Source organism: Lytechinus pictus, chromosome 11 (genome assembly GCF_037042905.1).
Source record: "Lytechinus pictus isolate F3 Inbred chromosome 11, Lp3.0, whole genome shotgun sequence".
Lineage (NCBI taxonomy): Eukaryota > Metazoa > Echinodermata > Echinoidea > Temnopleuroida > Toxopneustidae > Lytechinus > Lytechinus pictus.
Genome location: NC_087255.1, coordinates 28,213,890 through 28,230,964, shown reverse-complemented (window position 1 = coordinate 28,230,964; position 17,075 = coordinate 28,213,890). Strand labels below are relative to the sequence as shown.

The 17,075-nt window shown below is 35.0% G+C and overlaps 1 protein-coding gene across 1 annotated transcript in view; it reads left to right on the top strand.

The window, feature by feature from the left end:
• The first annotated feature begins 203 nt into the window (after nucleotides 1–203).
• LOC129271115 (ran-binding protein 3-like) overlaps nucleotides 204–17,075 on the top strand; it is a 29,891-nt gene continuing 13,019 nt past the window's right edge. Inside the window, exons 1-7 of the mRNA XM_064106267.1 lie at nucleotides 204–320; nucleotides 7,990–8,069; nucleotides 9,307–9,349; nucleotides 11,463–11,540; nucleotides 14,077–14,115; nucleotides 14,967–15,047; nucleotides 16,690–16,761. Coding sequence (XP_063962337.1) covers nucleotides 284–320; nucleotides 7,990–8,069; nucleotides 9,307–9,349; nucleotides 11,463–11,540; nucleotides 14,077–14,115; nucleotides 14,967–15,047; nucleotides 16,690–16,761 — 430 coding nt within the window. The 5' untranslated portion in view covers nucleotides 204–283. The remainder of the gene's footprint in view (nucleotides 321–7,989; nucleotides 8,070–9,306; nucleotides 9,350–11,462; nucleotides 11,541–14,076; nucleotides 14,116–14,966; nucleotides 15,048–16,689; nucleotides 16,762–17,075) is intronic.

Genomic DNA, 17,075 nt, shown 5'->3' with positions numbered 1-17,075 from the left:
TCTTTATAATTCTTTCTTTCTTTCTCTGGTATTCATAATTCATTCATCATTCATTCATTCATTCATTCATTCATTCATTCATAAACCCGGATAATATTACCCCCGTCCCTCTGATTGAATTTCCCTCCTTTTTTAAAAACTGAACAGACAACCCAAAGACGAGATCTGCAAAGATATATACCATGCCTCTACATCGGTAGTATCGAGCGCATTGAACGCAACGTTTACCACATTCCATGCAGTTTGTCTTCAAGAGCAAATCGTTTACCACTAGTAGTCCAATATGGCGGAATCGCAACCGGCTGCAACTGCTCCAGCAGGTTCGTGTAAACAATCAAATTGATATCTCTGTCATTGTGTTTGTGTGTTGTCTGGTCTGAATCATGATTAAATATATCTGTTCTGATTGGTGAGTTATGTTTCTGCCTAATATCAATGATTTGAATGGTCATTTTGAGTGCAAGAGAGTGTTTTGTTGAGTCTTGACTTGGGCCCGAAAATTCATTCTGGATGAGGCCATCCCGATTTTGGCATGTGTAGTTTCTTGCTCGTGCCTGTGAATTGGTGATTTCACGATTCCTTGTTGTCCTTGATGTGCATTCAATAAAATACTTAGCATGCAAAATCACTGGCTGCAGTTCATCAGTTGTGCTTCCCTCATAAAGTGTGAGTGGTTGGCTTTATTTTTTTAGAATTGGGTGTCCACATTTTTTATTAAACTTTCTAATGCAACGACTAACGTCAAACTTACGTTACAGCAGTAGAGGCGCACGGCCAATATGGCCTTATTGGAGACTCTCTCCAATAGGGGAGACAATCTCCCACATTGGAGACTTGCTTTGCAAAAGGACAAAAGAAACAACACCAACAAAAGCATGATTTTTTCCACCTAAATTTTGTCTCACTGAGGTCAGAAGCCCATTTGTTTTGTGTGTGATTGACAACAAAAATCCTTATCAAAACAAAAGTAGACGGTGAATTTTTAAAGTAGACGGTGAAAAGGGGTAATTTTTCATGAGGAATCTGCTTATCACATTTTTATTTGCCGCCAAGTTAATCCTTTTGCAGCAAATGTAAACAAAGGAAATTGGACTCCAAAACTGGAGACTGTCTCTGAAATTGGATACCCAAATTCTTTACAAAAGTCTCTGATATTGGAGATAATCTCCCACATTGGAGACAGTCTCCAATATTGGCCGTGCGCCTCTACTGTACAGCACTGTCAGCAGGGTGTTATTTGTTAACTACCTCAGGCGATGTTCGTGCAGGCTCCACTCCACTTCACTACTGCTACACTACGCTCCACCTACCCGAACATCGGGACAGTAAACTCGATCGGATATTCCGAGTCACAAAGGTGGGATGGCAATCATGGTTATCGTAAAAATTAAAGAAAAAAAATATAACGAGGGATAAGAATGACTTATAATATCTTACTCTACACCCGTATTTCACTCCGTGTCCATCCTCCGGTTATCCTCAAAATTGGTGATTTTGGGCCAGTATCTTTTTTCCTCACACGTATTATTCACGGCCGATTTCAAAACATCGCATGCGATCGCGATCGATCAGCGACCGATCGCATGCGATGTTTTGAAATCGGCCGTGAATAATACGTGTGAGGAAAAAGATACTAGCCCAAAATCACAAATTTTGAGGATAACCGGAGGACAACCATGGGTTCATATCATCTCGCGTGCGAAGGAATATTAGTCATATGCACGTGACACACACGACACATCCAAAATATACTGGGCTTTTGCCCACATAAAATATCACGCATAATCTGGTATTTCACATTCTGCTATGACACTTACCGAATCATTTAGAATTTTCTGTGACTTCTCCTTTAAGTTTCTTTTAAAAAATATGTATATTTTCTTGATCTTTAGTGAAGATTTCACGGAGATAAAAATTGGTCAGCGTGGATATCAATTTTCGCCTAAAGAGGGCGTGCGATTTATATTCATATCAAAGACACGACAAGGGAAAGACTAGGCACCTACACTATTTTACACGCAAATCGACGCAAGGCATTACGCGAAGTCCGTGAAGTGTCCAATCTTTTCATTGTATAGACTTTGGTATACTGTATTATTGACGTTCGTTAAAGCTTGTACTGCTGGTTTCGTTCCAGGCATGTGTATTTTTTCAATTTTTTTTATTAGTCATCGTTTTAAATTAATTGCAAAAAAGTGTTATCATCGCCAATAGTAATCTTGAATTATTTTTTTGAAGGTATTTCATTTATTGTTGCCCATAATTAGTAAATTAATCATAAGAATTGCGCATTCAAAGAATTTAGACACAGTTATAAAATTACCGAGGTGCTGAATCAAGGTTGTGAAATTTATTAGCGCCACCAACGGGCGAAGTCACTTGCTAGGCCGAGGTAAGCGAAATTTGCTCTTTTTGTAATGAAATTATTTCCAAATCATATGTATAATTTTTTCATGTATTGCTACTTACCGGAAAGAGCCCCGATGCGTAGCGAGAAGGAGTTTCCGCAAATATTACTTCAGCAATGAAGCGATGTTTGCCGACTACTTCGAAATCCAGGGTCAAACACGGTCCCTTGTACGAGGTTAGTAACCTCGTATTAGTGTGAGTGACCGGAGGATGGACACGGAGTGAAATACGGGTGTAGAGTAAGATATTAAGTCATTCTTATCCCTCGTTATATTATTTTTCTTTAATTTTTACGATAACCATGATTGCCATCCCACCTTTGTGACTCGGAATATCCGATCGAGTTTACTGTCCCGATGTTCGGGTAGGTGGAGCGCAGTGTAGCGGTAGAGAAGTGGAGTGGAGCCTACACGAACATCGCCTGAGGTAGGTGTTAACCACCCAAGGGTTCATTACATGCCGCCGCCGCGCATAGAAAAATCAAGCCATAGAAGTCGTGTGTTGTGGACACCAGAAGTGAGATCCCAGCACGCTCGACCCACTAGTTAGAAATCCACTGCCAAACGCAGTTCATGGTGCGAGGTTAGTATACTCATACTAACCTCGCAGTACGTGTGAGTGGGTGTTAACTGCTAGATTGTAAAAAAAAAAGAATTAGAATAGAAATTGATTATTAGAAATGGGTGAGCAAAAATAGCCATCAAGTTGGTTCATGGGGCTTTGCATCTGGGAGTTGTATTTACATGCCAAACAAGCTAGCCAAGGCTTCAAGGCAAAGCCAAAGGGGCAGTGCATGTCATTTCCTGTAGATTTTTTTTCCAATAATTTAGTTTCTTAGACTTAGTTAACTCATTACTTGCCTATAAGAAGTTGAAATTTCAGATCCTCCTGATTGTTTTCCCTAAATTAGATCTAGACTCATTTGTTTCAGTTTTACTTTGTTAACAGTATATCAATGCTTTAATATGCGCGCCAGCACCATTTGCTATGCAGTTTTGACTTGTTGATGAGTATGCAGAAGTGCAATACCGGTATATAAGCTCCAGTCTTGATAGACTAGTAAAAGAAAGCAAAGGAAGATGAAAGAATGAAAAAAGGGAATGAAAGGGAAAAAAAAGAAAACAGAGGTTTCCTTTATTCTTTGAAAGAAAGAATGAAAGAAAATATAGATAAAAAGATGGAAAATGATGAAAGTAATGGAAGAGAAATAAGGAAAGAAAAAAAATGAAAAGAAAAGGGGAGAAGAGAGAATGAAATAAAAATGAAGTCTGAAGGAAAGAAAGAAAGAATAATGGTCCAACTTAAGGAAAGAATAAAGGGAAGAAGGAATGAAAGAAAAAGAGGAGGATGAAAGAATGAAGAAAACAAGAGAAATGAAGGAAAGAAGGAAAAAGTTAAAGAAAAATGAAGGAAAAAAATAAAAGAAAGTAGGGAGAATGAAAGAAAGGATGAGAAGAAAGAATTGACAAAAAAAATGTTTTCCTACTTTCCTGCAAACTTTAGAAAAAGAAAGAAGATAAAGTTTAAAAGAAAATGAAGAGAGATAGAATAGGTTGAAGGAAGGCTTAGAATAATGGGAAAGAAAGAAAGCAAGAAATAAATGGAAGAAATAAAGAAAGAATATGGAAAAGAAAAAAACAGATTCTTGGTTCGTGAACCACCTTGTTTAGTTAAAGGATGGTCCGGGCTGAAAGTATTTATAGCTTAATAAATAGAGTAATTCACTGAGCAAAATGCTGAAAATTTCATCAACATCGGATAACAAATAACAAAGTTATTGAAGTTTAAAGTTAAGCAATATTTTGTGAAAACAGTCGTCATGAATATTTATTAGGTGGACTGATGATGTCACATCTCCTCTTGTTCTTTTGTATTTTATTATATGAAATTAGGTTTATTCAATTTTTTTCCTCCAAGATCTAGAAAAATTGGATTGACAACTGATTTAGTGCATTAGATATTTACTGCTGCAACTTATTTCATTATAAGGGAGACATATTATTCAAACAAGTATGAAATAATGAAAAAAATACGATTTTATGTAATAACATAAGAAAACGGAAAGTGGGGATGTGACATCATCAGCCAACCAAATGAATATTCATGACGACTGTTTTAAAAAAATATTGCTAAACTTAAAACTTCAATAACTTTATCATTTGTTATCTGATTTGATGAAATTTTTGGCATTTTGCTCAGTGAATTCTACTCTATGTATTAAGATATAAATATTTTCAGCCTGGACCATCCCTTTAATTGATTTTACTTCAGATTTTTTTTTAAGGATTGAATTTTTATGATTGAATTATTAATACCCGATGGTCATATTAAGGTTCAATATCACTTGTTCATTTGAAAGGACAAGTCCACCCCAACAAAAAGTTGATTTTAATAAAAAGAGAAAAATCCAACAGCATAAGTATGATCATCAAAATCGGATGTAAAATAAGAAAGTTATGACATTTTAAAGTTATACTTAATTTCACAAAACAGTTATATGCACATCCTGGTCGGTATGCAAATGAGGAGACTGATGACATCATCCACTCACTATTTCTTTTGTATTTTATTATATGAAATATGAAATATTCTTATTTTCTCCTCATTTTCAAGTGTTCGTTATTCCTCTCTGAACATGTGGAATTAGCATTGTTTAATGCTATATGGTTCAGTCAAGTTGGTCCTTATTGTCAAATCTGTAAAAAATAAATTGTTGTATAATTCAAACAATAAAAAACGAGAAATAGTGAGTGATAGACATCATCGTCTAACTCATATCACTGAGTTATGCACATCACTGTTTTGTGAAAAATAAGCGAAACTTTAAAACTTTCTTATTTTACATCCGATTTTGATGAAATGTTCAGCGAAAAGCGAGTTTGATTTTTCTCTATTATTCAAATCCACATTTGGACTTGACCTTTAATGCTCGTCAGCCTCGTCTGTGCGTGCACTCTCTAACATTAGAAGGAAAGGGAATTTTGCCTTTTGATAAAGACCCATGTCCTGTCATGGTACTGCTTGCTGTTAAAGGGGAATCCAGCCTCGGCCATAAAATGTTGTGTTGGGAAGGAGAAAAATAAATTAAACAGAATGGTGAAAGTTTGAAAGAAATCGGACAAGCAATAAGAAAGTTATAGGTGCTTTAAAATTGAGATCACTAAGACTATGTAGATTTCAAATTGGCAACTGGGTAAGAAAATTATGACAAGGGGCAAGGACAACTTTCCCATAGGCCACATACTTTATTATCAGGGATTTGTGGTTTTCTCCTAAGTACCCACTCCCCTGGGGCAATAATCTAAATATAACCCAGGTAATATATTGTTTTATGTCCTCATGAAAGAAAAATATAATTCGAAATAAAACTTTTGAGGAAAATGACATTTTAGCCATAATATGAATTGGAGTACATGGAAGAGTAGTCCTTGCCTTACATCACTATGACATCCCATATGCAGCCAATTTGAAGTCTCCATGGCCATACTGATTACCAATATTTACAACTTTAAAATATTCATAACTTTCTTGTTGTTTGTCCAATATCGTTCAAAGTTTCACCTATCAACTTGTCTGATTTTTCTTTTCCTTATAAAAACAAGTTTTTATTTGGGTTGGATTCCCCTTTGAGTTGCATAGATCTGGCCAAATCAATTTTAATTTGCACATTAGGCCTTACATGTATATCTCTTGCCACTCTTAGGATACACAATGAGAAATACTCATTTTGAATTATAAGCTTTTTTGAACAATATCTTAGTGTTTCAAAAGGTGCTGTGACTGCCTGTGAGGGAAAGGCTACTTTATAAGAATTGCAATGCTTACAATCATGCCCTAATCTGCTAATGTAGATCTGTTTCAGAAATGATAAATAAACTGGATAGAGTGAAAGTGTAATATTAATGCCAAAATAAGAAACAAGGAAGAATTGAAGATAAAATGATTCGGTTGGAAAATATAGACTAAAATGAGAAGAGAGCAATGCAAATCAATATCAATGAGAGGAAAATATGAAGAATGTGTGAGAATGTAAACATGAAAGAATTCATTGCCTAGATTTGTTCAGTGATTTATTAAGAACAACCCAATTACATGTACATGACAAAAAAGAGGGATAAATAAAGATCTACATGTATGTACATACAATCATTAATGTATAAGAAAAGTTTTGTCCTTGATATTAAGTATAAATTTGATGCAAGGTACAGTACATGTCTGCATGCATGGTTTCCTTTAATCGTCTTTGGTCTTGAATTTTGCATATTTATAGTACTGTATAATGTACATTGTATATACATGTAGTGAGATGAATTGATGTTAAAATTTTCTGGGGATGTACAGAAATTAATTTCTGAAGATGTTCATCATCGCAGTGATTGGTGAATTCAATAGAGTACTCAGTAGACCATTATTCGGTTGTCTTGCGAAGCTCGACAAGAAATTAATTTGTTTTACAATTACATGTTGATCAAGCTGAAGATGGGATGAATAGTGCGTCTCAGAATCAGTAAAGATTATTTCCAGGTACAATGGCGGTACATTCAGTGTGCATTCTTGCATGTAAGTTTAATACTATGAAAGGGACAGTGATTTTGACCAAGAAATGGCCTTTTCCGTTTAAAAAAATCTTAAATTATGTATCAGCATGTTTGAAAAAACTGAAATTCTATTTCCCCATAGACTTTGTGTACATGAAAAATTGACAATTCCGTTATAAACATTATTTACCTTAATTTTGGCGAAATTTCCACAGTAGCGAAACTCAATTTGACAGAATGCATTATGGGGTTAATATGATGAAGTCAGTGACTGATCTACGTGCATGTATACAGGATACAGCCATGTATCAATCAGTGCTGTTACAATCAAACAATGTTTGGTTGCTTATTTCAGCTTGTGAATGTTTGGGGAAGATTAAGTGCACAACAGTTTAGTCAGATGGAGTTGAGTGCAGTCACTATGTGTGGATTATCATGATTGTAGTGAAGTGAGATCGTGTTTTGTGGCCAGTTGGTATTGAATTTGTATACATGTAATTTCATTGAGAATGGGGGTGTAATTTCTGTTGCTGTTCTGTGCTTTGTTGTCTTTGCTATGGATACCTTCCCATTTTTTTCTGAGTTCTGTATTTTTTGTTGGTTTGTGATGTTTTCTGTTCACTCGTGTCTTCCTGCTGTGTTCGTTTTCATATGTCATCTATGTGGTAAATACATGTAGATGTCAATGCATTGCATTTTGAGGAAATGATTTTCTGTTTCAAAAGGCCGTTTCCGTGAATTTGGTCCGTTTTCATCATCATCATCATTGTCATCATGATCACTATCATCATCATCATCACCATCATCATCATCACCATAGTCATCTTCATCATCTATCACCATCAAGTACACTATCGTCTCCATCATCAAGGACATCATCATCATCACCATCGTCACCATCATCATCATCATCATCATCATAATCACTCATCATCATCCATCACTCCCCATCATCATCATCACAGCCACCACCACCATTATCCTCACCACCACCATGGTCATCATCATTAACATGTATTTTTATGTATTATTATGATCATAGGAGATTCATGTAATCCTGAGCTATCAAATGGAGAGGAAGCATCAGAAACCATGGAGCAAGAAAGACAGGGAGGTATCAAGGTATGTTGATGGATCCCTACCAAATTAAAATAAACAATGTTTTATTTTTCCATTAAGGACTAATACCAAGTTTGCTTTATTGAAGGAATAGTCTATTTTTTATATTGAAAGAGAAATAGTCAATGTGTAATGTCATCAGCTCTGTTATTTACTAACTGTCGAGAATATAAGAAAAACTCTCCTTTTTGTCAAGTTATTTGAAGTCATTAAAGTGTCATTCAAAAAATTGAAATTTATTTTACTAGTGCATTATATTAGACACAGAAATTTTCAGTCAGAAATTATAATTTACAAAATAAACATGTCAGATGACGTGACCTCATAAAATAAAACCTCTGTTAATGTGTTTCTTTGATGATTTGTTTTGGTATTTAAAGCCTTCATTGATAACTGTATGTACTGCTGTGTGTACATGTTTTTTTTTCTTTTATTGGAAACAACTAATAATACCAGGGTGGACTTCAGTTTATGAAATTCTATACATAGATAGTATACATGTAGGATATGAAGAAAGGAAGAGGATGTAAGGTTCAGTTGTTATTGGACTGCACTTTATTGCATTTTGGGGTATTTGATTATCCCCAATAGGCATAAATAATCAACAACCTTTACATATAAAGCCAGGTGAGTACACTCAATGAAGCCAACTCCAAGCCAATTAAGAATTATGGCTATTGGAAATAATTGGTTTGTATGGGTTTGGTTTTGCCAGTATGTCAGTAGCAAGAGGCAGCATAATTTTCCCCAGTGAACATTCAATCTTTAATTCCTATAGAACTCTGTACAATATTAATGCACACCAGTGACTGGGAATACATGTACATGCTCTGTTATTGTACACATGCAGGTCTGTATTAAAAATGATGGAGATGAATTATTGCCTTTTCCCTCCTCTGGTGAATTGGATTAAAATATCTCTGGCCACCACCCCCCCCCCTGTCACTGATTTATTGTTTTGAATGTACAGTCATGTTTATGCATCTTCAGGGATTAAGAGTTGATATTTTTCAGTCAGTAACCTAACTAGTTTTTACATTGTACAATTTGAAGTTGCATTTTCAGGATATTTACAATTTACTTGTAAATAACACTGGTACATAATTATGCAGTCATGCAGCCCTTCATGCAGTTTGTGTACGATACTTAATGTAGGGAAGGATCTTCATGATATACAGTGGTAAATGTGGTCTTTAAAATTTTGATGTAATTTTCAAGAATTTTTACTTTTTTTTCTCAGCGTCCAGCAGAGCAACAGTTAGGACCAGATGATATTGATAAAGGTAGAGTGCTCAGTTAATTTGGTTTATTTTCCTTTTTATATCTTCTTTAATTTTTTGATTTTTGGTCATTTCCAATAGAGACCCAATTTAACTTGAATAGAGTGTTGTGTTTTCAGAATGATAAAGTTAAAAAGTGAGTTAATCTTTCCATGCAATTTAGCCACACAGTATGGGGAATGAAGTTCGTGCTACCTACTACTGGTACTTTAGGTTATCAAACCTCTCGCTATCCTCGAGGATAAGCTCTCTTTGTGAACCCGACATTGGAATTAGCCATCTGGGACTTCGTAGGGTTACTAATTAGTGAGAATTAAATTCTAGTTGATCGTGATAACTTGCATTGATATTATAAAATCAGAGTTACCATATATTATATTTATTTGGTTAATCATACAAAAGTTCTGCAATCAGTAACCTAATAGTAATACTAATAAATGTTGTGTGAGAATTTTTTTTTCATTTTATAAATTGATTTTTTAAAAGAAATGAACTTGGTAATGGTATATAAGAAAAACACAACATTCTTACATTATAAAGAAGAGAGTTCTTTTAAAATATGAATCAGACAAAAATGTAGATATTGTAATTTGTAATCATGCAGTAATTGTTTTTTTTTTTCTGTTTTGATTTTTGTATTAAATAGAAACCCACTGTTTTAATAGGAGAGAATTTAAATTGAAGCATTAATAGATATAATCTTATGAAAAAAGAAACATGCAAAGTTTGGCACTTGATTCTTGAAAGGAAGAGAGACAGGAAGTTCATCATTTAGCTTCGATGAATTTGCTCCAAAAACTCCACAATCTCCAAATACTTTGGGATTTCAAAAAGATTATCTAATGATCCAGGCACTCCTGTTCAAAGCTTCCTAACATTTAAAGGTACAATCTGAACATTATACATGTAAATTCCTTTTGATGATGGGTGCTTTGTATGTATTTCTTGCCATTTATTAGGTTGCATCCAATTATAGTTTTCCACTTTATCTACTCACAAAAAAATAATTTTTTTTAATGTGAAAAAAAAGCCAGATTATGGTATTAATAGATTACTAATAGATGGCAGTTCATCTCACCAATATATATCAGGTGCTTTTAACATACATGTTCAGTATTAATTTTATGCCTGAGTCAAGCTGGTCGATCCATGATGTCCAACTGATGCAGGGCATTGAGCACTTTTAGAAATGTACGTCCACATAGTGGACTGGTACGAAATGACGTCATTTTTTGGCCTGCCATATGCCTCAGGTCTTCACACACGTCCACTATCAAAATCGAGAACCTCGCCACATCCATTTTGCGGTTCTCCTAAATCATAGACGACGTGCACGTGAGTGACGTCATTTTAACCGTTCAAGCCCAGCATGAAGATCAACCTTTCCCTTTTAAAAGACAGTTTTCAGTGACTTTTCACAAAATTAATGTAAGTTGTACGATGCATTATGTTTGTCATATTTGAAATTGCTTTCTGATCTCGAAAATATACATCGATATATATCCCAACTCGCGTAAAAAGGAATCAAAGCAAGTGAAAGGGCACATGTGCACAAGTTGCACCTTCGCATCACCCGACTGGGTCGCCGGGCGATGGTGCGCCAGACCTTCTGGGTCGGGCAGCGTGTCATGACCCGCTGGTTATCGCGCTGTTTCAAGTGGACGTACGTACACGTACAAGTCGAGTGAAATCTAAAGTATTCGCATCTGTAGTGAACGAGGGCAGACGACGACGTTGACTCGAACGATCAGAGGACTGCTACGTCGTTCACGTTCACTGCTCCTAAAAGCCCTTATTAGTGCACTCCAGAGGACTGATGAAATGAAGAAACTCCTTTAAGTGTCAAAGACTGGCTTGACAATTAAAATAGCTTGCAAACAACGTTTCTTCAAAGTTTTAGACTTAAATTCAAACCAAAATCAACCAAGTGGGATTGCCAATATTACCGTGCAGGATTTTACATTATTTTTTAACCCTTTAATTTATGAGCTTACTAATGTACATTGTAGCAGGATTCTCAACTTTCTTGCCTGAATATGCATTTCTGTTTTGTATTTTATACAACACAATTGGTCATCTTTCCCCAAATAGTATTGCTTTGTCTTTTGTCATCTAGAATACAAACCAGAAGAACCAGGGGAATTCTGCAAGGCTGATGATGATGTCATTGCTCAAAGAGCTGTCTTTGCACCAGGTTTGTCAGATTCATACACATCATTCTGTAGGCCTATATGTAGGGGAAGGCGGGGTAAGTTGGGCATAGGGGCAAGTTGAGCCACCACCCCCAGGCCAATAATGAATGAGTCAGACATTGTGGTGGTGTCATGTATTGATGACCCATTACATACATGTAACCCTTTACCCCACCACATTTTTTTCAACTTTAGAACAAAAAGTACTTTTTTTAAGGGAAAAATACAAATTTCAGCCAAAAAAGTAAAAAAAGGTGTGAAATAGACCAGTGCTTTTTACCAACACACGTCTTTATTTAAATAAGAACAATATTGTTAGTCCAGGTATGGATTCTCATTCTTGTCATAGTCTTGTACATGATGGATGCATAAGAATGTGTGGATGTGAAAATATCACAAAAAGTTCGGACTGGGGTAATTTGAGCCAGCCAACATGGGGCAAGTTGAGCCATAGTAATTCTTATGGTAATGTATAATTAAAAAAAACGTTAAAAGCCGTTGATATGCAGGCAGAAAGGAGCAAATTCACATGACAGTTATTTTACTTTTAGAGGATGTTCGTATTTATAGAGAATTAGCAAGTGAAAACACTTTAAATGAAAAATTGACATGCTGGTTCTTCTTGCATACATTTTGTACATAGTTTTTGTAGCTCAATTTACCCCAGAAGGTGGCACAACTTACCCCACAGATGGGGCAAGTTGGGCCATTTGACATCTTTTTTTTCAAAGATCACAAGGACGTTCAGTGTGGGGGTAGAAAGTTATATATAGGTGAAAAATATTTTCCAAGAATCAGATTTAAAGGCAGGGTACTTATTTTTACAATATTAGTCATATCAATTCTAACATGCAAAATGCAAAAAGTGTCACCACTTACCCCGCCTTCACCTACATGTACTGTATGGTGACTTGATGTTTGCTCCTGGGCAATTCCATAAATATGTACAGTCACAGTATGTGAGACCCTCATGAAATTTTCTGTCTCTGATTTCTGTTTCGTTTGACAGTCTGTAATGCTCTTTTACCTTGACTTGGTCAGTTTATGAAGTGAAGTAAAACTTGAAAAAAAAGGGGGTCGGATGTACAAAAAGGTTGATTATTTCATGGAAGTGCACTCCTGCGACAATTACTCCAGACTGTCATCCACTCAAAATGAAGTCAATATGAAATTAAGTTTTTAGATTATTTTGTTTCATTGTTGAAACACCCCTACTTGTAAGAGGAATGTTTGATATTACGTACATGTATATCCTAGTCAGTGTTTCATGAAACAAAGATTGATTTAGAATTAAAAGATTGATAAAACACTCTTCTCTCTGACTTCATACTCAGTCTATGTTTGAAAAAAATTATATTGATTTTGATGCTCTAAATGAGTTCTGAATAAACCAAAATTTAACAAAAATTATGGAAAAGAAAATATTGAAAAAGACTCCAAGATGTAATGTATCCATGATTGTATGTTCTGTTCATGTTATGTTGATACTGATGCTATCCATTTAGCTGTAATATGAATCCATGATATTGTTAAGGGGATTAGGAATAAAACCGACAACATGTATAGTTGCTTACTGAGCTGAGCTGTGTAGGGTACTTTTATGGTGATTACAGATTTCTAATGACTAACCAGAAACATTGTTCCGAATCTTGTGAACTTGTTTATACATGTATATTTAGTATCTAGTTGAATCTGTGATTTGAATGTCTTCTTTTAACAATTTAATATACTTGTAGTTCATTTGCATGCTGTAGGGAAAATAAAAGTTATTATCTTGCTTGTGTATTTTCTATCATTGCTTGTGAAAATTCCCACTATTGAAAAGAACAGAACATTTATATTTTAAATGAAAATGGGATTCACTTCATAACTGATTGGAATGAAATGGAGATGGGGGTTTAAAAAAAAAATCCTGAGAATTGATTAATTGAAGGAGTAGATTATTGATTAGATATTGATTTAATAGCAAAGCTAAATGAATAGTAACTTGTTGTGTATGATTTGAAAATAAAAGTGGAATCTTGTTTTGGAAAAAAATAAGAAAAAATAAACACCTCCCTCCCCCCCCCCCCAAAAAAAAAAGATTAAGTCATTCGCTTCAGGTATCACTTTTCACAAATCACACTGTCTCCTGACTTCAGGCCCAAACAACATATTTTCATGCCTCAAGAAGCACCTACAGTACATGTATATTTTTCATTGTATAAATTCGCTCATTCAGATTGTTTTCTGCCTTTCATATTATCTAAAGTGGCATTCCTGTCAGTAAAATTGACTACAAATATAAAATCTAAAGACACATCTTTTCTGTTAATGCTTGCCAGCTTGCTTGCCAGCATTGGTCCTTCATTGATCCTTCATTTTCATTCTCATACATTCATGTTTTGTTTTAAAATCATCAATACTTTTACTTTATCTGTAATGCATTTTGCATTGTTTAAAAAAATATACTCAAGAAAAATTGTTGTTAGTATTATTGTTATTATGCAGTGGCTAAGAGTGTATTAATCTTTAACTTCCTCTATGTGTTTATTTTAGTTTCTGCTATGGTTGAGGATGATGAGAATGATATTGATGGTAAGCACTTCCTGGTTTTCTTTCAACTTTTTATTTGAATGGAAAATATCAATACGACATTTCTGTTAATATCAAGATCAAATAAAGAAAATCCATATAGTAATAATAAGTATATGGAGCTTTTATATAGCGCTTAATAGCCATGACTGGTGTGAACAATTGCTTTGACTCAAGGTTGGACCAAGCATAAATCATGCATAAATTGTATTTTCTCTTTTTTTCACCCTCTGTAATATTTAAAATGATATTAAAGCATTTAATTTAGATATTTGTGTAAAGAAATGGTTTGAAACTATTCCCTTTGACATGATGAGTCTATCAGGGAATCAAATACATAATAGTGGCTTGCCCCCTAAAAAGACAACATAAATAATAAACAAACTCCTTGTGTAGGTGTAAGTTGCAAAATGGTCCCCATAGTTGCTGCTTGCTCAATACGAAATTCTACCTTGGGATGATATGTATATATGTGGGACAAGAAAAATGGAGCAAAGTAGTAAAATATGAAACATTTATCTTTATCCCTGGAACATGTATAGTGGTATGCGATCAGTATGTAGAGTGAAGGGTTATTTTTAACACAACTGTTCACTATAATTCATTATTAACCTCTTTTTAAGAATCTCAAATAATCCATTCATCTTATTGATCAAAAGATGGGTCATGTATACCATGGGGAAAAAATGTTACCAAGAGCTGCAAGCATATTTAAATAGAAAGATGCCAGTTAACACCTACATGAATGGGCAGGGGTAAATTTGACTGAGATCCCAATATGTTAATGTGCAAATAGTTGCTCTGATATTTGTCATTGGCATTTGATTTCATTGGAAACCTAATTGATCTTTCAGATGGATTTAACAAGCCTACTTTCAGGCTCAACCCACCAACCCTCATCCATGGACAAGCCAAATCAGCACCTACATCATCAGGTAATGTACTTATTTGGATGTTATACTTGGGCCCTGTCTTAAAAAGAGATCTGATCAACTTCAACTCTATGGAAATCCATCAACGTCACATTTTTTCTTCAGGAAATTTGCTCAATGTCTGTTGTAAACAAAGAGAAGAACACTGAATTTTCAAGAAAACAGTGAATGTATTAATATACATCATATCCAGAAAATGTTTTGAACAAGCATGCATTTCAGATGTTGACATAGCTGGCTTTCCATAGTTGTGGTTGATTGGATCAATTGCAACTCTTTGTAAGAGTGGGCCCTAGATGTTTTTGCCAGCGTGTGCATATGGCAAGCCATTTTACCAGTTATTCCTATTGCCTCATATCAATAATTCAATTCATACTATCAAGCATTGAAATTTGTGACATCAAGAATTAATTTCTTGGTATCAATAAATCATTTTATATAGTTAAGAAAATAGACATTGTTGATATAAAGATTGTACTCTTGATATGAACAATCAAGATAAAATGGTAAAAATGACTTGCCATACGTAACTCATCATGCACTAGTTACAATCATATAGGTGTGACCACCCTTAACGTGTTGGAAACTGAATGATTTCGCTATAAATCTTGCTTTCCATAGACTCCAGCCAGCATATACGGTTCCATGACATTTGCTCCGGTGACAATTGCCCTGATGGAAAATCTGCTTGTTTAATAGCTGAACATAAAATCTAACCTCCAAACTGCGTAAACCCTAACCCTAATCTTTACATTGTTCTGAACCAAAAACTCTTTTACAGTCCTAACTCTAACCCTTTGCCCTCTGAGATATTAAGACCAGAGCAAATGCAGTCGGAGCAAATTTTGTGTCACTGCAGATACGCAGGGGTTAAAGGACAATTTTTATGTTAAACATAGTAAAGCCAATGATCCTCATTTGTGAAGGTGATGGGATTAGCTTTGGTCTCGAGGGTGCTATAATTCTAAAGCAAAACAGAGGAAAGATAGTGTCAGTAGCATCAACTATAAAGTAATCTTGTCAAGTTTCTGTTCCACATCTTCCAGAGACAATCGTACCGAAAAGGTGCTATGTATCTTTTTATTGGCTTTCCTGCCTTGTATTTTTTTATAAATCACCTTTTATTGATAAAAAGGGAAACAATTACAATACACCCAGGTTATCTGTTCTAGACGAACAGTATACAGGGCAACTGTTACATGTGCTGGTCCGGACAAGCCCCCACTGTTACATGTGCTGATTCCTCCACAGCTCCCACGTACCCTCCTAGGATCCTGATCTCCATTCAGAAACTCATTAACTCCTAGTAAACAAACCATGAATATACATAAACAAACATGAAGCATGAGATATCAAAATACATATGTTCACATTAACAATGACAAATAAACAGATGAGATCCACCGATATAAAATCAAGATCGACAAAGAATTACAAATTTGCAGAGGTGATTTCCCTTCTTGTCTCCTGCGATGCGAACCGGCTAATATCCCACTGACGATTTTATATATGATAAAATGTGAGAAATGTCTTTGAGTATGCAATTGGCTAGATTATTGCCATCACATTTTGGGCTGTATCATTGGTATCAATTCATATATGAGAATGTGTTTATTAATTACAATTTTGATAATACTTTGTACAGATGGCGAGGAGAAAGAAAATGAAAATGTCAAACCTTTCTTGAGACCGTCGGCACTCAACAATCATGGGAAAGGTGAGTGGGGAATTCCATTTATATTTCATTTATTAGGCCAGATGAACTATTTTTGCACTTAGCAACATAGGCCATTCCATGAAGTATGAAAATTGGACCCCCTATAGATGTATCTTGTACTTTCCTGAAATTTGTCACTTCTTACTACTTCATGTGAAGATTTGCAATGTTCTTATAATTTACCTGGCTAAGTGAATTAAGACTGGAGAAAAAGTGAGGTTATACATCCAAATAGGTTGATTATTTTAATTCAGAATTTCCATCAAACCATATTTGAGTCAAACCTGGGTTGATACAAAGCCTTTATTGTGTGC